This window comes from Diceros bicornis, chromosome 5 (genome assembly GCF_020826845.1).
Source record: "Diceros bicornis minor isolate mBicDic1 chromosome 5, mDicBic1.mat.cur, whole genome shotgun sequence".
Taxonomy (NCBI): Eukaryota; Metazoa; Chordata; class Mammalia; order Perissodactyla; family Rhinocerotidae; genus Diceros; species Diceros bicornis.
The window spans coordinates 1055529-1078565 of NC_080744.1; the positions used below are offsets into that span (position 1 = coordinate 1055529).

The following is a 23037-nucleotide window of genomic DNA, read 5'->3' on the forward strand; positions in this document are numbered from 1 at the left end:
CATCCTTGGTAACCCTAAAATGAGTTTAAATCTTCATTTGAAAATGTTAATCTCACCACAACATAATCAAGTCCAGAACTATGCCTTTTATGCCCTGGGCTGAATAAGGACACAACTGCCCTGGGAGATCTGCTTTCAAAGCATCGTTTACTGAATAACCTTGATTCTTCAGAGTACCCAATATCACAGACTGTAACTACTGAATTCTGAGATTTCCGAACAGTCTTTGTTGCAATATTCTGATGAGTGAGATTTTAAGAATTTAAAATTTATATTCTAATTTAACATACAGACTGAATTTTCAGTACTTATACTGAAAAAAAGCAGAAGATTTGAAATTAGAACTGGATTCAAACTGTCAAACTTATTTCCGCCATAGCTCACTGAGCCCGTTCACCTGGAAGATGTGTAATGCTTACTATCATATGCTCTAGTTAGGACTCAATGAATTATTACAGGAAAACAACTTAGCACAATGCGAGCAGGTACTCAGTGAATGGCAGCTATTATTATATACGCAGGAATCTTCACTATAACTTACCAGTCTTGCTGATTATTTCTACTGGAGTGATCACATTTTACAACACGTTCACAGTGGAGCTGAACGATCATGGAGCAGAGTTCTCCAAGATGCTGACACTGCACTTTATTCCCTCTTAAACCATTTGTAGCAAAGCTGCCATGCTGAGCCCCCTGACACCAATAATGGAAACACAAGGGGTCTTTAAAGATAAAATAATCCCATACAGTGTCTGTAAGCCTCTGATGTGACAGAAATTGATTATTCAGCTGTCTACAGTGACAATCCTGAAGAAATGCAATCTGTTTTCTGAAATATCAGGTCTCCACCTGTTCAGCCTACTTTTAATTTTCTGTATAAATAGTATTTTCTAATTACCTAAAAACTTGAAATTCATCATGTCATGTATACTAGAAGACTAGCAAATAGAATGCTTGATTAACGAGCACTATTTTCCTCTATCACCTCAAGGAACAGAAAAAGCTGTGAGACTCTAGCCTTGATGACACACACCAATGACATTTACAGCGACAACTATTGATCTGAACATTCTTAAATACAAAGTAAGCATTTCTAAATATGCAAATAGAAGTCACACTGTCTTCAGGTTTAGTGAAGTGCTTACAAAAGTTTATTTTGTGCTTAAAATATTTTTCTAAAGCATCACAAATTTATTACACATCCAAACTCTTCAATGATAGCATAGTCAACATTCTGAAGGACAGGCCTGTAAAGAAAACTGTTGTACATGTGACACTGTCAGTCTAACGGACTCACAGCAGCAGGATCTAGACGCACACGGACATTACAGACATCATCTATCACATAAGGGACAGGTATTCGGTCTCAAGTGTTATGGGTTTCCCCCTCTTGCAGCTAATACAGTTCCCTATTACCACCCCACACCCCCACCCCCCATAAGGTGAAAACTCTGTTCTAACTCTTAAAGGAGTAGAAGTACACTCAATGTCCTAACCTGCTGCTTTCCACCTGTGAACCCACAAACAGAAAGGACAGCAGGACACAGAGTTTGTCCTTCCAGAAACATGAGAATGCTGTGATGTTTAAACATCAAGCACACTGACTGTAAAATCAATTAGGAGCTCTGCATACATGAGGACAAATACACACTGAAAACATACACTGTGAAACGCTTTCTCCTGAGTAGACTGTAACTGTATTTTATGTCAAATTAAGCTTCTGTGAATCTTCAAAATGTAAAATACCAAGGCTTTTCCACAACAGCAAATAAAAAACAGACGGTTCACTTTCACATCCAAAAAAAAAGTTCAAGTAGAGGTTCAACAAGAACAACGTAAAATCTGAAATGAGTGGCCAAAATTTTAAATTATCAGTAGATAACTCTTCAATTTTAAGGATCCCTCAGAACGCTTCAGTTTGAAACAAGAAAAAAGTACTATTTATTAAAATACAAAAAACATTTCCAGGAAATTTGCCAATTTAGAAAATGAAAAATGTAACCCATGGTAACAAAAGTACAAATCACACACCGGCACAGGAGAACAGAGGTGGCAATGCCTGGACAGGAACCAGGACCCCCCACGCACGAAACTCTCTCGGTCAGCACACATCCTGTGTCGTCCTGTGCAGAAGACTGCAACAAACCAACATCACTTTATTAGTCGCATAATGTAAAAATATGAGGAAATTTTGGACTCTATCTCTAAAGGGACCACAGAGCTGTCACTGAAATACACATTTCTTGAGACAATGGGCAAAGTTCCCATTTATGGGAAAGATGTTCTTTTTTTCACACAGTGAAACTGAAAAAAATTATATCAAATGAGAAATTTTTTCTCCAAAGTAATCTCCTTAAATAACTCAATAATGCAATATGGGAAATTAATTTTTCAACTCAGACTTGAAACAGGTTATTATTAAACAGACATACACATCTTATTGCTTGGCACCAGATTTTTAAAAAATTAAACTGTTTAAACCACCATGCTGTTCTTAAACCCAATTTCAAACTTTTTTACGTAGTACTACTGTTATTTTCTGAAGGTAGACTGTTCGACCTAACGACAATCTAGACTGAACCCAGCAATGTACAAGCAAGTCACAGTTTACTTCAAACGAAAAGAAACAATCAACCTTCTGTTTCTGTCAAAATCCTATCAAGATATTTATAAAAATTAACTAGGATTTATCTGTGGCCAGGGAAGGACCCACAGAACGTTGTCTTATGGCATTCTGCAGAAAGTCTGTGTTCGTTCCTTCTTTGCTTTCAGCTTCCTCTTCTGAAACATCATCTTCATCAGCCTCTTGTTCCTCCTCCACTTTTTTCAAAGGTTGAGAAGATTCTGGCCGTAATTTTTCTTAAAGATAAAGACCAGAAATGTGTTTTGTTGATGTATTAAAACCAGAGTAAAATCAATACACAATTCATAGGCCCATAAATGCCTTGGCATTTACTGATCAATCATACGTTGGATTTTCGAAAGAAAAAAGTTTTCTTCAAGAATAAGTGATATCATAAAAATAAAAACTGGTTTGGAAGACCCGTTTTACTTACCAAACTCATTCTAATTACCTACCTGTTCATGAACTGAATTGAAATTAATGAATCAGAATTAACGCTGTGAATACGGATGCTGTAAGAAAATATACTGCACCAAATGTAACTATCTTGTATTAACTTCCTATGAAATCTTCCAGTTAGTAAGTATACTGAATCAAACTTTAACTCCACCATTGTTTTCAGCTCCCAGGAGAACAGGAATCAGAATTTACAGCTGAAGGTTAGATTCCTACCCATGCTGTTTTTCACGTGGTTTGATAAATGTGCTTCCTCTTCCCCACATGTATAATTTTATTAAGGTAAACAAATGAGAAAATATACAAATCTTAAGTGTACAGCCCAGTGAATTTTTAAACATGTACACACACATATACCCTTTCTATGTTTTATAAGGCATGCTGCTAGTTCCCTCAAACTTAGAACACACCACGGTACTGAGACACAGCGCACAGAATGGGGCCAATGAGCTTTACTCTGCTCAGTGATTCTGGACTGCCCCTAATCCTAGGCAGTCCCGAAAGTGGGGGAGAGTGGGGTAAGGTGGAAGAAGTCACCACGCAGTGGACAGTCTGTGTCTGGTCTGCCTGTGTCCGTTTCTTGGGTCCACCGCCCTTCCCTGTGCCGCATCCCATCTGTTTGTGATGAGCACTGTAGTTACAGCAGTGGTTCTCCACCAGTGCGATTCTGCCCCCAGGGAACACCGGCAACGTCTGTACAGGCTGTCACAACTGAGGGGTGCTACTGGCACCCAGTGGGATGCTGCTGAACATCCAACAATGTATGAAAGACAGTCTGCCACAATTAAGAATCATCCAGCCTAAAAGGTCAACAGCAGCGAGGCTGAGAACCCTGGTTTACAGTAATTCTTCCAAGAAGTGAGCCCTTTACACAGTGGAGTGCACAGAACTTTTCCGAAAGGTGGGTGGGTGCAGGGAGAAACTGCAGTTCCTTCTTGCTCTGGGATTCTGAGCTGTGGCTTTCTAGAATCATTTTATGCTAAGGACTGGAAAGAGCAAAAAATGGAGCAAAGACATGGAGAATTGGACAATTCAGAAATATAACATCATAACAACATTTGAGCCCCAGGATCCAGCCAACTGTGCCCTCAGACTTCCCTGCTACAAGAACCACTAAATTCCTATTTTGCTTAAAGCCAGACTGAGTTGGGTCTTTCCTAGCAACTCAAAATCTAAGCTGAGCACGCAAACTGGAAAACAAATGATGTGGCCTGCTACAGAAGGGACCACATTACACTAGTGTGGATCAGTATCTACCAGCTGTGTCACAGATTACTTAAAAGACAAATCTGTTGTTAGGTTTAAGGTTTTTGAAATGAAATAAATATAAAATGTACACTCACCAACTTTTAAACTGCCTTTTAAGTAATCTGTGCTTACATTTTTTTCCTACAGGTCAGTAGCCCTTGGTGGGTAAAACAATCCCCTCCCCTAAACACGTCCCTTTTTAGTATCGATGCAACAATCTAAGAAATGAAGGGATAACCCATCAGTGGTTCAACAGACAGGCTCACTGTACGGACACCTGCACAGATTCCACTCCAGGAGTTCTGACCTCGATAAATCCCAAGTCACGAAAGGCAGCGTTTAAGGAGGGTGTCAGGCCCAGAGTCTGCCACCATTTCTGTGATCCTGGAAAGACAGCTGGTCTCTCTGAGCCTCAGTTTCCTCAACCACGAAACAGGAAGAGTGTCACTGATGCCGCCCACTTTAGAGAGCCGCTGAGAAGCAGACGGCACGACGGAGAGTTCTCACAAACAGCTCACAGGAGGGCTGCCATCACCATGTAATTTTTTTTTTTTTTTTGTGAGGAGATCAGCCCTGAGCTAACATCCGCCAATCCTCCTCTTTTTTTTGCTGAGGAAGACGGCCCTGGGCTAACATCGGTGCCTATCTTCCTCCACTTTATATGGGACGCCGCCACAGCATGGCTTACCAAGCAGTGCGTCGGTGCGCGCCCGGGATCCGAACCAGCGAACCCCGGGCCGCCGCAGCGGAGCGCGCGCACTTAACCGCTTGCGCCACCGGGCCGGCCCCTCACCATGTAATTTTTAAGATTAAAAATACATGACTGGTAGGTAATTCTATTAAGACAGAGAGCAGCGAATACTTCTAGTTATATAAACTCATCCTGTAGTACAGCACAGGGTCAATGCCAATTCTCAATCAGCTACGGGAACTGCTCTTCCAATATCCTACCAGAAAAACTTAGACTTGGTTAGCACACAAAGAAAAATCCTCCAGTGTGTCCCTATACTAATGAATTACTCAAGAGTGAAATATAGTTAACTTTTTTGACTCAAGTATATTCAAATGGATCCATGAATACCATAGAATTTTCAAATAAATTGATATCAGATCGTATTAAATATCTATAAGTTATATAGCAATGTTAAAATTCTCCACATTATAAATGCCAAGAAAATAACTATGTTCCGAAATCCACCGGGCTGTCATTCTTACATGAAACCTATACCCCCTCCTGCTACCAACACAAACCAGCACTCCATATGTAGAAACCTAAGCTGGAACGGCAATGAAATCCCGTCCCAGAAATGAAGGGGATAAACATTCACAAACATACTTACTGGAAGGGTATGGCTGTGGTCTGCGCCTTTTTGAAGGACAAAGGCAATCTGCCACAAAGATCATACACTGCAAAAATAAACATAAGTAAGTCTGAACGTATAGTATACAATAAAACTAGTGCAACTACATTAAATTGTCAAAGTTTAAAATATTTTTCTGCCTAGTACTCTGAAAACGAAGTACTCACAAGTCCTAAAAACAGCCCAGAAAGCAGAGTTGCTAAAGCAAAAACTGTATATGATCCCCAAACTGGTAATCCAAGGTCTTCAATAAAATAGTTGTGCCAAGTCTAAAATCAAAAGAAAAATATAAACTAAAAACCTGATTGTTTTTTAAAAAATGACAGTGTCAAAAATGTTTACTGGAAATAAAGTGTTAGCCCATACCCGGATCCACATGGAGAGCTGGAAGAGTGCTGACATACTGCCCATCCTAAAACAAGAGAGAGATGACTGAACACTCAGGAGGACGCACAGCTGTGAAGCACAACACGTGTGTGCATGTCGGCATCTCCTGTTTGTACTGTCATTTCCCCGACACCACAGACTTCACTGCTGGCATCAGTCAAGATTAGTGAGACATCACTGATTTCAAGCCTGTAATAGGAAGGCTCATTAATGAAAATTAAGTTTCTGAATTGTTGTCACTATGTGATGTTCTCAGAAATAACACTTGATAATTTTTTTTCCTTTTCTCCTACTGCTTTGACGTTAACCTTTTTTCACCTTTCATCTGACGATTTCTCCAATAACACTCTAGTAACAGGTGACAAGCTCTATGGACCCAGCTGGTTAAAGTTAGGCTTATGTAAGCAAATGGTAGCTCTTATTCACCCTTACGAGCCTCCAAAGAATGAGCAGACAAGGGGGGCTGAAGGAGGCCTAACAATTACCCCCCTTTTGTATTAAAATTAAATAAAACTTACAATAGTATTAGTTTGATATAGTTTAATGATAAACAATTACATAGGAAATAAATGCTAAGTCATCATATAAATAAAGATAATTATTTTCACATAATTAAACCCAAGTAGTTTAGATGGGCAGTTACAAAAAGGTATCCTCCAAAAATGAGATGGGTTTGTGGGTTCCCAATTGTCTTCCCTCTAGCAGAAGTGTTGCCACCAACACATAAACCAATTCGCACATAAACCAAAGCTCCTGCGTGCTGGATGACCTAACCTGACTGCCCATCACTGGGTGGGTGGACCTGCTGGGACAACACTGAGAGTGCCCCTCACTCAGTCCACCAATAAAAAAGGTATGGACTGCTGCCCTGAGGACTCAACAGAGACTTACAAGCAATGCCCTTCCTCTACCAGAGAGGGTAAGCTTCATTTATGATATGAGATTTCAAAGAATAGAAATCAGTTACATTTCCAGTTCAACAGAAAGGGACTTTAACCGTGTTGCTTCTGTTTAAAATGCACAATGGGCCAGGAACAAGGAACTGAAACATAAGCACTGTGCACCTCACTGCAGTCTGCACTAATCAGACTACCAGGAACACTGGGCGCCTGAACTGGGCTGGGCTGGGGCTCAGTGGGGGAATTCTGACAGCTAAAGGACAATTCGATGCAGAGGCTTTCTCAAGAAGGGCGGGGGGGGGGGAGCGGAGGGGGGCCGTGCTAAAGATAAACTTCTATTTCAAAGTCCTGCCTAGGGCTGCTCTTTTCCCACTCCCAGAATCCAGAGCAGTTTTCCCTCCTACACTCCTGGAGTCCCGACTCCCCCATCCTCCAAGGGCAAGCATGATGAGCAGACAGGAAGAGAGAGCTTAGCCACAGCAGGATGAGTCCATGGTGACCTCAGCAAAACTCACTATTCCCAGAGGTCTCTCAAACGACGGTGAGGACTTGCACCCCAACGGCTAGCCGGAAACATGCTTGCCGTCTCCAGCCCTTACTGCTCCAGAGCGAGCTACTATGGAGAGATGCGTCTACCCTCCAGCTGTACAGGAAGCTCAGCATCAGGGTCACTGCGCATCACACGGTTCAGTCACCAGACAGGCGGAATGACTCAACCACATGAAACCGGGACCTGAAATCTAAGCGGCATGAGTACATACATGTTTGAGGGCTCTCATTCAAACATTAAGCTCACAGGACAGCTTCACCCCTTACACTGCCCACATGCTTAGGGGGATTATTTAGTGTTTAATGATCAAATGACCGTATCTAGAGTGAAAATATTCCTGGAAAGGCTTTCAACTTAATTCTGTAGAATGCCTCCTTCTAGTTTAACAAGGATCCAAGTATCTGTTTGAGCTTGAAGATAAAGTCAAACTAAAAACATCACATAGTAAATCTGAATATACCTTAAGAGTCCAGGAATTAAAACTCAGTATGAATGCTTTATTTACACGAAATATGGTTAACTGTTCCAATTAATCCTGAAATAAAAAGACAAAAAATCCCTTATACTTACAGAACAGAACCAGGACCAAACCATGATGAAATGGGTCCAATATTCTTCCACTCTTTTTCACTTACGAAGTTTATGAAGTCCTTCTTAGTCCTCGGGCCCTGATAGCGCCTAAATTCACCATCTTTACAACTCAAGAGGATCAGAATTCAATATTAATCAGCACCAAATAAACTTTGTATGTTTTGCTAATACTTTAAACTCATTTTACAATCAATCCTAACATTCAAATCATTAGCAATGCACAATAGCAAATTATGCTAATTACCTATTCATGACACCTTAGCCCCAAATTTAACTAAACGATGAGGTTATATTTTTAAACAATCATAAGCCTTAAGACTGTCACTCTTCCAAATAATAAAACTACGAAACACAGTAAGTAGTTAATTATATGTCAATTATATCTCAATAAAACTGGGGGGAAAACACAGTAAGTATATCTCAGCAAATCACTTTAAGCCTTATGTGTAACATACACGTGAAAGGGAAGACTACAAGAAAGACTGGAGAATTGTGTCTGGCACTTATTATTAGCTATTGTTAAACTCTGGGTTAGAACTGAAGGCATTTTTCTGGTGTCTTCGGTCACGACTGCCTCCTCTCAGCCACCACGCTTTAAATCAAGGGAGGTATCTGGTGCAGTGCTTCCCTTCTGCCAGTTTCAGTGACTCTTTTAAGTCTGCTCTGTGTTCTTCCTGACGTCCACCTCCTCCTTCCCATTCCCAACGCATGGAGTTCTGTCCCAGGGTCATAAATGCTCTCCCTGCTCCCACACCTTCACCATTTCCCAACTACCTTCAGTAATACTGCCAGTCTAATCCTACTTCATTAACACTTGCATTTTTATCACTTACGTGCAAAAACTTTCAATAGCTCCCTCCTACCTATAGCCGGGCTGAAGGATCCTCTATCTACCCAGAGCCAAAGACCACAAGGAAGCCTCCACTCAAAAAAAATAAAGTTTTGTGGAGAAAATGGCATTTGAGCTGTTTTTGAAAGATAGGTAGGATTTCAACAGGTGGAAATTAGGGGATGGGCATGATAAACAATGTGACTAAAAGGAAAAGGGCAGGATAGTCCAGGTTAAGTTCAGGGGTGCTGAGAAGGTAAAAGGAAGCGGGGAGACTGACGACACCAGTTGAGGGGCAGGTGGGGAAGGACTGAGCGAGGGTGGGAGGCACCCTGGAGACAGAACAGACCAGAAACAGACACACAGGGAGGAGGGGCGAACAAAAGGCACACAAACAGCAGGGAGGAGACAGACCACACAGAACTACCAGCTCCCTGTTTTGCTAACTTCAAAGGAGGAGAGAAGTACCTCCTGGCATTCCACCCACCAGCCAGATGAACATTAAGGTTCAGGGCAGGTGCAGGGACTGGAGATTTCCTAGCCCCACTAGAAGATAAAATCCAATTAAAAAACCTGACACTAGGGATGCCCCTCCCCCACCCCCATCCCCGGCCCCCGCCCCCCACAGCCTAGTGGTTAAGTTCAGCACACTCCACTTTGACGGCCCAGGTCCACGGGTTCTGTTCCTGGGTGTGGACCTACACCACTTGTCAGCGGCCGTGCTGTGGTGGCGACCTACATACAAAATAGAGGAAGACTGGCCCAGGTGTGAGCTCAGGGCAAAACTTCCTCAGGAAAAAAAAAAAGAAAAAAAAAAAACCTGACACTGAAGACTACATAGTCTTGTCCATTCTGATATAACGCCCAGCCACTACACCTTCTACTGTCCCCAGGGTAAAGCTATAGCACTTTTTTAGATTTTTGAACATATCATGTCCCTATTTATGCCTGCTTATGAGAATGTCCACAGGATGACATGCTTACTTTGCACACTTCTGAAAATTCTACCTCTAAGGTTGGGTTTAAACCTCATATTCTCTAGGAACCACTCCAGCCCAGTGAATGTTCCCTTACCAAACTTCCTGCAGGACCTACCACAACTCTGGGCTCATAATCACCCACTACGCTGAACAGTATCACACCACTTCATGTGAACATCATTGTTCACAACAATTATAAACCTCTGAGATCAGGAACTGTATCACACATCACTCATCTCTCTAAAGATACTAAGAGCAAAATAAGCCTTCTAATACACTTACTGAATATAATGCTCTTTAGACACGATCCAGGCCAGAGGCCTGCTATTCTGACTGCACTATGACGCCGCCTTCTGCATGAACTACAGAATCTTCAAACACTTACTGATAAATGGTGGGAAGAGCAGTTATGATAAATCGCCCACTCAGTCCTACAAAAGACAAAGATGTGAAGGTAAGACAGAAAAAACACACAGTAGGTTTGATATGGGGCAAGCACTCACTACTTAAAAGTTAATTCTCAATTATTTAATACTAACAGGGAAAAAATATGAAATCATATCTAGAAATAGTTGAGCTTTGTAACAAACAATGAAAAAAGTCCCAATTATGTACTTAAAGCAACTTTAAAAAAAATGACTGCACATTATCTAAATAAAAGTTATGTAAAGCTTGACTATTAAAGATATCTGTGAATATATTTTATATATGTGTGTGTGTGTGCGTATATATATACATACACACTTGATGGATTACACCACTGTGTGATAAGACAAGTGATGAGCCACGGAACAGCACATATAACAGCAGTCTTAGAAAGGTCTAACATCAAATGAAATTGCATTTGACATTCAAAAAACAGAGGCAGAGTTTAAGGTGTTGTTAAAAATGGAAAATATTATGCATCTTTCATAAGACGGACAATTAACAATAGCAGCTAAAACTATTATTAACCACGTGTTAAGCACTAATATAACTGAGGACTAATCTCTCTATCCCTCAGTTTCCTTATTTGTAAAATGGGGGCACTACCCATCTCACAAGGTTGTGTAAGGATTACACAATAAGCAAGACCTGTAATAGATACGTGCTCAATAAATATTAGCTATTATTAACATCTGGGATGGGGGCAGAGTCATGAACCCAGGTTTATTACAACCAACAGGTAAGACGAGCTGGTCTAAGACAGAAGCATCCTTAAGGGCAGGGCCTGCCACTTGTCCAGGGGGCCAAGTCAGGAGTGTACTTGACCCCACAACCATGAGAGCTTTGTGATTAAGAGCCCATGTCCTCAAATCACAGGTATTAAATTTGGAATGTAATTACAGAGATTCGGATCACTTGTCAGGGAACGTGTCCTTGACTGTACAAAGAACCTCAGCCACATGCTCCTTATTCTGAAGCCTGGGATGGATGCAACTGATGGCCTGGTCAATGTCCGCCTGGTCCACCTGTTCTAGGACTTCTCAAAGGCATCTTACACTTGAGTCTGGAGACCGCAATGCAAAGGGAAAAAGATCAGCGGCAGTTATGTGGGGAAGAATGGGGGGAGGCAACGTCTGCAAGGTGCCTTAGAGCAACACAGAAAAGGAATGAGCTGTACACACAACCAGGAATCTGCTTTTTGCAGCCGCTGCACACTGAGCCCCCATCAGGGAGGTCGGTGACTCGGCTTAACCAGCTGCAGACAGCTATGTTTTCAAAATCTAATGAAAAGGTGAAGTTAACACTATGTACCATGGAAAACAGGATAAACATATGAACCCAATCTGCAAAGACACAAAGCTAACCACAGACTTACAGTACCTGGCTGCTCCGTGACATCTACTTTTGCAACATTAACCTCAAGATCTTCTCCCCATTCAGCAAAACTTTCCCATTCTGGTTGAAGATTCTGACAAGCAGGACACCATGGAGCATAACTAAAAAAGATAGTTTTAAAAAAGTTAAGCATCCAATGACCATACCGGGATAAAAATTCTAACGTGTAATTTGTGAAGAATATTTTATACTGAAAACAAGATAGCAAAGTGGTTAATTTTGTAAAGATGAAAAAGTTTTAAATGTGGGTCTAACACTCTGGAAATCAATGACGATCAGGTAAAAGTAATCCTGAGAATAAGTTCTTAAGACACAAGGGCTTTTTCACATGCAAAACTGCTCTTTAAAAACTACTTAAAATGTGGCCACCAGAAAGCTAAATGCCAAATCTAGAGTTCACCAGTTCTAATAATTTTAGTCACAAATGCAAGGTGCCAGTAAGGAAAAACCAGGAAGTGCCAGGCTATGGTGAGCAAGGAAACAGTGTGCCATCTTAAGCAGGGAACCACCACCCAGCTCAATTGCCACAGGGGACTGCCTGCCCAGTACAGCCGCTATTCTTACTTAAAAGAAGCTGAAAACCTGCATTTTTATGTAAAAATGTTACTTCAAAACTTAACCCACAGACACAAACATGAGGCAGGCCAAACGAAATTCTTCTGGCCAGCCCTTGGTCAGCCTGCTTCCAAGACCTCGGGTTTACAAACCCACGGCCAAGCATATTAGCATCCTAAGTACTCCTCTGGTGTTCAGCATCTTTCAAGTCCCCGATTTTTCCCTAGGATTTGATTTTTCCACTTTATTGTGTGCTATCTTACAATTTGCCTCCTTTTTTTTTTTTTTTGTGAGGAAGATCAGCCCTGAGCTAACATCCGTGCTAATCCTCCTCTTTTTGCTGAGGAAGACCGGCTCTGAGCTAACATCTATTGCCAATCCTCCTCCTTTTTTTCCCCCCAAAGCCCCAGTAGATAGTTGTATGTCATAGCTGCACATCCTTCTAGTTGCTGTATGTGGGACGCGGCCTCAGCATGGCCAGAGAAGCGGTGCGTCAGTGCGCGCCCGGGATCCGAACCCGGGACGCCAGTAGCGGAGCGCGCGCACTTAACCGCTAAGCCATGGGGCCGGCCCTGCCTCCGTTTTTTTAATGGAACCAGGAAGAATAAAGCCTACATCTAAACACAAAAGTACAGTTTCTGTACTTCATTATTTTTTCTTGACTCATTCATGAAAATAACACTCCTCAAAGTAATAGGCATTGTGGAACAAGACTAGAACCATACATAAAAGCCAAAGCCCACAACAATGAATTGCATTAAATGAAAACATCCCTATAACACAACTTCTGATCAGGACAAGTTTAATGTAGAGAACTGACTTGTAATAAGAGCAGACTGTCACTAGACTACTAGATCACTTTTTCAGGTTCCTTTTGTTTCTTAGGTGCTTTTTAAAGACTTAACCTCAAAACCAGTAGGCTATAAGGGAAGAAAAGAAAAAATTCTATGGTTTACTCAATTTCACACAGATGCTCTAATTTGAACCCCTAATACTTCACTTTTGACTGCTGTATTTACACAGTTTGATCAAATGAGTGAAAAAAAATCTCCTTGAGTAATACTTAACTGTATTTTGCATATAAATTATAATCACTATTGCTTGACACATTATTTATGAAACTGAATATTTTGTGGGCACAATCTAAAGCAAGTTACTCATGACAACGAAAACCAAATGCTGTCACTGGTTATATTCCCTCTCCCCTGCAGCTTCAATGATGACTGAAAATTCACTTACTCAGTACAGAGTATATGCACACTGTACAAACATTTTCCTCTATCCTGTCCTCCAAATAAACGTCCGACGCTTTTTTTGATTTTACAACTCAAGAGCTACTGATCCGGCCTTCTGGGTTCTCCCCTGCGGATGTCCACCTCCCTCCTTAACTGGCAACCCAAGCCCCAACCGTACAGGAAAACAGGACTTGAACCTTGTTAAAGAAGGGGGGGGAGGGTCCTAACAACAATTATCGCATGCCTACACTGTGTGAGGGTCGGGAGACGAAAGGAAGCCGGTATAGCTATACCAGGACAGATGACTTAAGCCCTTAGGTCCATCTCTCATACCTGTCTTACAGAATTTGCTGAGAATTAAACACGATAACGTATGTCAAGCGCTTAGCGGCGTCTGGTACACAGCGAACACTCAATAACGGTTTCTTGACGAGCCTCGCTAGCACCACCAGCTTCAACACCGCACCGCACCACCGCAGCGCCTGAAGCAGAGGCACACGGTCGGCCCTACCGCTGCCGCAGGGACACTATCACCGGGCACGTAACTCCTGAGCAGTACCGACGGCCGGGCGCCGGGGAGCCGACACCACACTCAACGAGAACCGGACCTCGAAACGCCGTCCCACCAGAGGCGCAAGAGCAAACCGGGACACCCAGCACGCTGCCAGAACACTCACTCCAAGGAAAGGGGAGAGGTGGGGCAAAGAGCAAACAAGAAAACGGTAAAGGCAACGAAGGTTTACAAATAGCCCAAACCGAATTCTCTCGGCATTGACAACAGAAACAAAAAGAAAGTAAAAATGCACGGCTCCGGAGTCGACAGCCCCACACCGCAGACGGACTTTCCAGAAGGAGACAGAGAACAGGAGGGTCAGTCTGGCGGCCGTCTAGCGGCGGGTCTGAGGTCCCTCGGAACACCCCGCGCGGACCGCCGAGGGAACCGCGAGCCCACGGGGGACTCGGCGCGCCCGCCACACCCGGCGGGGGACCCAGGCGGCCGACGCCGGGGTCTATGAGGGCCGGGGTGAGGCCGGAGCGAGGTCGGGCGCGGACCGGGATGGACGTGGAGCGGGACCCCGCCCGCCCGCGGGCCCCGGACTCACAACTCGATCATCCACTCTCCTTCCAGCAGCTCTCTCCAGTTCTCGTCCGTGACCACGCGCACGTCGCTCCGCCGGCCAGTGGTCGCGGGCGCCAAGCAGAGCAGCAGCAGCAGCACGGCCACCGGAGCCCGCGCACTCCCGGAGGGCGCCATGTTGCCGCCGCTCCTCCCGCCTCTCCGCACTTCCGCCCTCGCGGCCCGTCTGCTCATGCGCAGAATCCCGCGGCCCGGCGCACGCGCCTTGAGGATTCTCCCTGCGCAGTCGCGCGAGGCCGGGTGCTGGAGGTGGGTTGAAAAGTGAGGAGGGAGGCGCGCCTACCCCTAATGCGCATGACAGGAAGGCGGTCCCCGCCGGCCGCCATGCGCTGCGCAGCCCGGGAGGAAAGGAGCGAGCGGGGCGGGGCTGCGGGCCGGGGGGCGGGGCTGCGGGCCGGGGGGCGGGGCTGCGGGCCGGGGGCGGGGCTGCGGAGAGGACCTGCAAGGTCTGCGCGCGATCTGGGCGCCAAAGGCTGGCACGTGGACTTACTGGAGCCGATGGGTAAGTTCCAGTCAAATGCCCTTCAAGTTTTCATTTGTTTCCTTCGAAGATCCTCGTGGTAAAGCTAGTGGAGGTTTACATGAGTCAAGACACGGGTTACTTCTGGGGGGTGGCAGACTGGGAAGGTGCGCAGGGACCCACGGGGCACGCTTCATGCCATCTTGTCTCAATGGTGGTGTCAGTGTACACGCGTGTAAAAAGCCGCCGAGCTGTGCACATTACATTAGTGCACTTCAGGGTGGATGTCATCCCTCAAGATGGGGATTTTTTATTTAAAAAAAAATAGTAGCCACAGAGACGCTAGATTGGAAATTCAAAATGGAACAAGACAGAGGCTCCTAACCAAGATTTGAGATCTTTCTCAAGCTTTTGTAAATACAAATGAAATCAAAATGTGCGCTCTTAGAAAGAATTAATCAGTCAAATGAAAATAGTTACACCTGGGGCTGGCCTGGTGGCATAGTGGTTAAGTTGGGGGGGTTCCACCTGGGTGGCCCCAGGTTCTCGTCTTCGGATCCCAGGAGCGGACCTACACCACTCATCAGCCATGCTGTGGTGGTGTACCACATGCAAAATAGAGGAAGATTGGCTCAGATGTTAGCTCAGGGGGAATCTTCCTCTGCAAAAAAAAAAGAAAAGAAAAGAATTACATCTGCTGTCCTCACACACTGTCCTAGAGTCCCTCCAGTCAGCCGACTTCCTCATCCCCACAGAGGACCCTTTCTAGAGCCCAAGTGACCACGTGTTAACAAAGCCGGGGGTTTTTTCTCATCTTACATGATGCCAGCAGCCTTCCACAGTCCCCACACCCTCCTTGGAACACTTTATTGTCCTGACTCCTGCGGCCTCACTCGCTTGTTTTTTCTTCTTCCTCACTCACTGCTCCTTCTGAAACTTCTTGGTGGTCCTCCTCTACTTGACTTGCAGACATTGGCTTGCCCAGGATGCTGTACTGACCCCTCCTTCTCTATATCCAGACACTCTTCCAGATAACCTCAATCCTGGCTTTAAAAGCCATCAACGTGCCTGTCGTTCCAGCCCTGACCCTTCTGGGAACTTCAGCTCTTTGCTGGACATCTCCTGGATATCTAATAGGCAGCTCAAACATAACAGGGTCCAAAAATAAAACTCCTGATTCCCTTCTGCTAGTCTGCCGTCTCAGGAAAAAGCCCCAAGGTCTATAAAAATTTACATTTGAATTCTTTATTGCCCTCTCTCTCTTCACCCCCTCCTCACGTACTCCATCAGCAAAGTCCCATAAACTCTACCTCCAAAACATATCCTGAATCTGACCCCTAATTTCCATCTCCACAGCCAACACCTTCGTCCAAGCTTCTATCATCTCTTGCCTTGACTACAATTATAGATTCCTAACTGATCTTCCTGTGTCCTCTCTTGCTTCTCCAAATAAGATCCAGCCATTTCTCCTTAAAACCCTCCAAGTGCTTCCCACTGCACTTAAAATTAATTTCAAACTCCTTAAGCTCCTTACTATGGCTTAGGAAGATCCGACACCTGCCTAACTGCTACCTTATGTGGTGCTCGCTCTCCCTTCCCTACCTGCTACACGGTCAGACTCACTCTCACACTGAGAACTGGCATCAGCTGTTCCTAGATTGCTTCTCCAGTGGCCCTCACCTCACTCCTTCCTGTCATTGATCTCAACTTAAATGTTACCATCCCTCACCACCCCATCTAGGGAGCCTCCCAGTCATATTATCCATCCTATTATTCCACTCTAATTCTCTGCATAATATTAAACTGACGTGTTTGTTTGTTTATTATCTGATTTCTTTCCTCATCCAATAAGAATGTAAGTTTCATAGCAGTGGAAAACTTCTCTGTTTTGTTCACCACTATAATCTTCAAGGTTTAGTGCCAAGCCACTGTTAGAACCTGGCGCATAGTAAATGCTGAATACATATTTGTTGAATGAATGAGGAAAATCGTGATTATAGATCTGCCAGGCTTTTATTATAATGTATAGGCTGCATTGGTAAAAAGGGTGTAAATATATTCTTATATGTAATATGGAGATAATATTTGACATTTATACCTCATATGGTTGGTGAAAGGATAAAATGAGTTTATGTTCATGAATATTCTTTTTAAACTGTAAATCATTCATGATAATTTGTTATTAAAATTTCACTTTAAAGGAATTTTTTATATTACAAAAGAAATGCAGGCTTGTGACTAAAATGTGCAAAGTGCAGAAGGTTGTCAAGTGAGAAGAAATTTCCTCTAAAATCTTTTCCCATCTCCTTTCAGAATTTGCACCCCTTAGGCAACTGCTATTACATTTTCTTTTGTATGCTTCTAGAACATTTCTATGGACATAAACTATTCTTTAAAAAACGCACACACAAATGAGCTCATATGTCAATTACTAATCAGTTTTTTCCACAATACATATATATCGACTTAAAAGAATTCTTTTTTTCTTGTGAGGAAATCAGCCCTGTGCTAACATCTGCCAATCCTCCTCTTTCTTTTTTCGGCCGAGGAAGACTGGCCCTGGGCTAACATCCATGCCCATCTTCCTCCACTTTATATGGGACGCCGCCACAGCATGGCGTCAGTGCACACTTGGGATCCAAACCAGTGAACCCCGGGCTGCCGCAGTGGAGTGCGTGCACTTAACCACTTGTGCCACCGGGCCGGCCTCTCAACTTAAAAGAATTCTAATGTAGTCTCTGAAATATTTGCCTAAAAGTATAAATATCAAGAAATATAATATCTATATCATATCATGGTGTTAATAATTTATTATATTAATAATTATTAACCATTAAGATTAATGCAATGTTATAAATTAAATAATATCAAAATAATAATAATAAATAATATAAATATTAAAGAATGGTACTCTTCATCTTTGGTAGTATTTAGTGTATTATTGATATTATCATTTTTCTTATACTCTGAATGCTACCTTATTCTCAATTATAGCTTGTATGCAGACCAGACCATGTGTACTCTTTGACCACTGAATTTTATTTAGCTTCTCTGTATGAACCAAAATACATTCTACCATACATCATTAAGTGTATTCTGAAATTAGTGCCACTCCATGAAAGGTCAAAGGCAGCTTAGTGTAGTGATTAAGTGGATGGACTCTGGAGCTAGACTGGGTTCAAATCCTGCCTTTACCACTTAAGTGCTCTGTGATCTTTGGCAAGTTGCGTAACCTCTTAGTATCTTGGTTTCTGTGTTTGTAAAAAGGGGTAATGATTGTCCTATCTCGTATAGTTGTTATGAAGATTAAACGAATTAGCATTTAAGTGCTTAAAACTGAGTGAGTCAGTTCAAGTCCTCCAAGAAATAGATAATTTTCAGAGTGTAAGTTTTCCACTTCTTTTATTAAATTTATTCTTAAGTATTCTTTTTGATGCTAATGTGAATGGAATTGTTTTCTTAATTTCATTTTTGGTTTGTTCATTGCTGCTGTATAGAAGTACAATAGATTTTGTATATTTATCTTGTATCCTGCAACCTTGATGAATGTGTTTATCAATTCTGATACTTGTTAGTGGATTGCTTAGGATTTTTTATACACAGGATGATGTGATCTACAAGTAGAGAGAGTTTTACTTCTTCCTTTCCAATCTGGATGCCTTCTATTTAATTTTCTTACCTAATTTCCCTGGCTAGACCTCCAGTACAATGTTGAATAGAAGTGACAAGAGTAGTCATCCTTGTCTTGTTGCTGTTTTTAGCAGGAAAGCATTATCTTTCATCATTAAATATGATGTGACTGTTTTTCATAGATGCCCTTTATAGGGTTGAGGAAGTTTCTTTCTATTCCTAGGCGGTTGTGTATTTTTATCATGAACAACTGTTGAATTTTGTCACATGCTTTTTCTGCATTTATTGAGATGATCATGTGCTTTCTGTCCTTTATTCTGTTGCTATGGTGTATTATATTAATTGATTTTTGGATGTTAAATCAACCTTGCATTCCTGATATAAATCTCACTTGGTTATGGTGTTTAGTTCTTTTTATATATTGCAAGATTCAGTTTGCTGTATTTTGTTGATGATTTTTACATCTTTATTCATAAGATATATTGGTCTGTATTTTTCTTTTCTTGTGATGTCTTTGTCTGGTTTTGGTATCAAGATAATACTGGCCTCATAGAATGAATTTGGAAGTGTTCCCCCCTTTTGTATTTTTTGGAAGTGTTGTGAAGAATTTCCACTAATTCTTCTTTAAATGTTTGGTAGAATTCAGCAGTGAAGTCATCTGGGCCTGGGCTTTTCTTTGGGGGTAGTTTCTAAATTACTAATCCAATCTCTTGTTATAGATCTACTCAGATTTTCCATTTCTTCCTGAGTCAGTTTCGGTAGCTTGTGTCTTTCTAGGAATATATCCATCTCGTCTAAGCTATCTAATTAGTTGGCCTACTGTTGTTAGTAGTATTCCCTTATAATCCTTTTTATATCTGTAAGATCAATATTAATGTCTCTTTTTTCATTCCTAGTTTTGGTAATGTGAATCTTCTCTCTTTTTTTTCTTGGTTAGTTTAGCTAAGGTTTGTCGATTTTGTTGATCTCTTCAGAGAGCCAACTTTTAGTCTCGTTGGCTTTCTTTATTGTTTTTTTATTCTTTCATTGTTTCCTTCCTTTTGCATGCTTTGGATTTAGTTTGTATTTTTAAGGTGGACAATTAGGTTATTGATCTGAGATGTTTCTTCTTTTTTCAATGTAGGCATTGCACCTCTAAGTTTCCCTCTAAACACTGCTTTAGCTGCATCTCATGACTTTTTTATGCTGTATCATCATTTTATTCATGTCAAAGTATTTACTAATTTCCCTTTTGACATCCTCTTTGTCCATTGGTTATTTAGAAGTGTGTTGTTCGTTTCCACAAATTTGTAAAAGTCATTCTGTTATTAATTTCTAATTGCACTCTATTGTGATCAAAGAGCATATTTGTGTGATTTCATTTCTTTCTAATTTACTGAGATTTGGTTTATGGCTTAGCTTACAGTCTATTCCAGAGAATGTCCCAGCCCTTGAGAAGAATTTGCATTCTTCTGTTGTTGGGCAAAGTGCTCTACAGGTCTAGGTCTAGGTAGTGTATAGTGTTGTTCAAGACTTTTAATTCCTTGCTGATCTTCTGCCTAAGTGTTCTCTCCATTATTGAAAGTGGGTTATGGAAATCTCCAGCTATTAATGTTGAATTGTCTATTTCTCTCTTCAGTTCTGACAATTTAGTTTCATGTACTTGGAGCTCTGTTATATATATCTTTATAATTGTCATATATTTCTGATGGATTGACTCTTATTATTATAAAATTTACCTCTTTATATCTGGTAACATTTTTTGTTGTATAGCCTATTTTGTCTGATATTAGTACAGCCACTTGTTGTGACTTTGTTAAATTAACACTTGTTACTAGAGCCCTGTGTCAGATGGTGAGCTGCAGTTCAACAAAAGACCACAAGGGAAATTAAAATAGAAAAGTTTGTTACAAGTCCTGGAGGAAGTACTCAGCATGGCTTGAGGGTCCACACGGGGAGGTCAAGGCAGGGTGCAGGCGGAGAGAGAGGCAGGAGCCGGGGCACATGCCTTTATTAGGGCCTGTGGCTGGAGCGCTTTTGGGTTCCCAGGCTAAGGCCAGATGGGTCAATTCAAACCAAAGAGAGCAGGGTTTTGGTAAGCTTCTCCCGGTTCTTATCAAGGGGTGCACAAAGTGAAGGCCCTGTGAGGAGGGAGTGCTGTTTATCATGAGGGCTGTTGAGGGCGTCATATCAGGAACTTACGTTTCCTTGTGACTCTGCAGGCTGTTATCTAGGGCACATGCTCACAGGAGGGGTGTGGCGCTTCAAGGCCCTGCAGCTGCTTGGCCACACCAAGTGGACGCCGAGGCAGCAATATTATGGAGTGACGGAGCTAAATTCTCTGACAGCTACACTCTCTGTGAGATAACATCCTTAGGTGGTCTCACGGCTCTTTAAGCCAAGATTAATTGTTCTCTTTTCCCATCTGAATGCAGAAAGGCAAAAGTAAGAATCATTCTAAATTTATGAGGTTGGCTTTAAAATTTAACTTTAAAGAAGCTGATTAAATATTTTATAAAGTTCTTGTTCATAAAATGTTTAAATCTAGCTAGATAAAATTCTGAGTGTTCAAAGGGATACTGTCACGTGAAACCCTAAATCAAAGTTAACAGAGGAAGATTTGGCCATCTGAAGGGTTACTAATCACTGACATAATTACTTGGCAAGTTGCAAGTGAGCTGTAGCTCAAGATTAGCTTCCTGTGTGTTATTGCAGTTGTCCAAAAGGCTCAGGGAAGCTAAAGCCACAGACAGTAGACTTCAATTCTGAAGTCTGGTCAATTTCAGAAGGAGAAAGAGAAGTGCGTGCACTCAGCGTTAAACTCTCTGACACAGGTAGCAGCTCTTCCCACACAGATGGCCCTAGGCGTAGAAGGGATCATAAAAGACACAGTCAGAACACCAAGAAATGCTTGCACTGGACCAGGACAGTGGTGGTTATCTGAGCTCCATGGGTCTCACAGTTTCCCTGCCCGTGGGAACTGGCAGTTAATACAGAGCAGCATTGCATATTAACTTGTATTTACCTATTGTATTAATTATAGTAGGTTAAGTATCAAATGTTGTAAAAGTACAGTGATATACCACACTTGCATGTAAGTGTCTGTCTGAAATTCAATAATTATAGAAAATGACCACTTTGTTGTTGTTATGGATGAGTGTTTCTGTTTCCCCAGGGTTTGTATGTTGAAGCCCTCACTCCCCATGCAATGGTATTAAGAGGTGTGCCTTTGGGAGATAATCTGGTTTAGATGAGGTTCTGAGGATAGAACCCCCATGGTGGGATTAGTGCCCTTGTAAGATGAGGAAGAGACCCCAGAGCTCCTTTTCTCTGCCATGTGAGGATACAGCAAGAAGGCAGTCATCTGCAAACTGGGAAGAGGGCCCTCACCAAGAACCAAACCTGCTGGCACCTTGATCTCGGACCTCCAGGCTCCGAAACTGTGAGAAATCAGTGTCTGTTGTGTAAGCCCTGTGTCTGTGGTATTTTGTCATGGCAGCCCGAGCTGACTAGGACAGTCATTTAAAAATTTAAAGGCAACAAGTCAATATGCTTTTGGTTTTAATATTTCCATTCTGTATAATATTTGGACCCAATAGGTATAGGGGCTTCTGTTTTTACAGACGCCTAATGTATTAGTTGTCTATTGCTGCCTCAAATTACCTCAAGATTTAGTAACTTAAAACAATAAACATGGTCTCTCCCGGTTTCTGCATGTTAGAAATTCAGGAGAGGCTTAATTCCTGGTGATTCTGGCTTAGAGTCCTTCGTGAGGTCATTGACAAGATGTTGATCGTGGTACAGTCGTCTGAAGGGTTAGCTGGTGCTGGTGGATCCACTTCCAAAGTGGATCATGTGTGGCCGGCAAGTTGGTGCTGGCTTGGGGGAGGCTTCAGCCCCTCTCCATGTAGGCCTCTCCATGGGCTGCTTGAGGTCTTCATGGCTGGCTTCCTCCAGAGTGAGCCATCCAGAAAGCAGGCAGAAGCAGTGATGTCGTTTATGGCCTAGACTTGGAGGCCATCAGTCACTTCAGCAATATCCTGTTGGTCTTAAAGGTCAGACTCAGTCATTGTGGGAGAGAACCACTCAAGAGTGTGACACGAGCAGACAGGGATCACTGGGGGCCGTTGTGGAGGCTGGCTTCCTCACCTAAGAGCTCCATGGGAATGGTCATGATAGGTTAGGTCTGGTGGCCAAGAACCTGGTTCTAGAGTCGGACAGACCAGCATTCCAATTCTCATTACACTACCTACTTACTCTTCCTAATCCTGTTTCCTCATCTGTTCTGTGGAAAT

The 23037-nt window shown here is 42.5% G+C and overlaps 1 protein-coding gene, 1 long non-coding RNA gene and 1 other non-coding gene across 5 annotated transcripts in view; 1 reads left to right on the top strand and 2 right to left on the bottom strand.

The window, feature by feature from the left end:
- Positions 1-1122: 1122 nt before the first annotated feature.
- Positions 1123-14808, bottom strand: TMX1 (thioredoxin related transmembrane protein 1). Its single transcript, XM_058540570.1, has 8 exons — positions 14639-14808; positions 11731-11846; positions 10310-10355; positions 8095-8223; positions 6055-6100; positions 5856-5957; positions 5668-5734; positions 1123-2859 (listed from the first exon to the last, which is right to left on the bottom strand). The coding sequence occupies exons 1-8, from the start codon at positions 14788-14790 to the stop codon at positions 2681-2683; spliced, it is 837 nt and encodes a 278-aa protein (XP_058396553.1). The 5' UTR covers positions 14791-14808; the 3' UTR covers positions 1123-2680.
- LOC131406664 (small nucleolar RNA SNORA70) lies at positions 11478-11611 on the bottom strand. The gene has a single exon (XR_009220290.1). It is a non-coding gene; the product is annotated as a small nucleolar RNA SNORA70 (small nucleolar RNA).
- Positions 14809-15129: 321 nt separating the features above from the next.
- Positions 15130-23037, top strand: part of LOC131405604 (uncharacterized) — a 55832-nt gene continuing 47924 nt past the window's right edge. For all 3 annotated transcript variants that reach the window (XR_009219976.1, XR_009219977.1, XR_009219975.1), the window contains exon 1: positions 15130-15175. This is a non-coding gene — a long non-coding RNA (uncharacterized LOC131405604). The remainder of the gene's footprint in view (positions 15176-23037) is intronic.

Coding starts and splice junctions, on each gene's coding strand:
- TMX1 (XM_058540570.1), bottom strand. CDS start 14,790: ATGGCGCCCTCCGGGAGTGCGCGGGCTCCGGTGGCCGTGCTGCTGCTG. Junction 8,224..10,309: donor GCTCTTCCCACCATTTATCA/GTAAGTGTTTGA, acceptor GATCCTCTTGAG/TTGTAAAGATGGTGAATTTA. Junction 5,958..6,054: donor AGCTCTCCATGTGGATCCGG/GTATGGGCTAAC, acceptor TTTTGATTTTAG/ACTTGGCACAACTATTTTAT.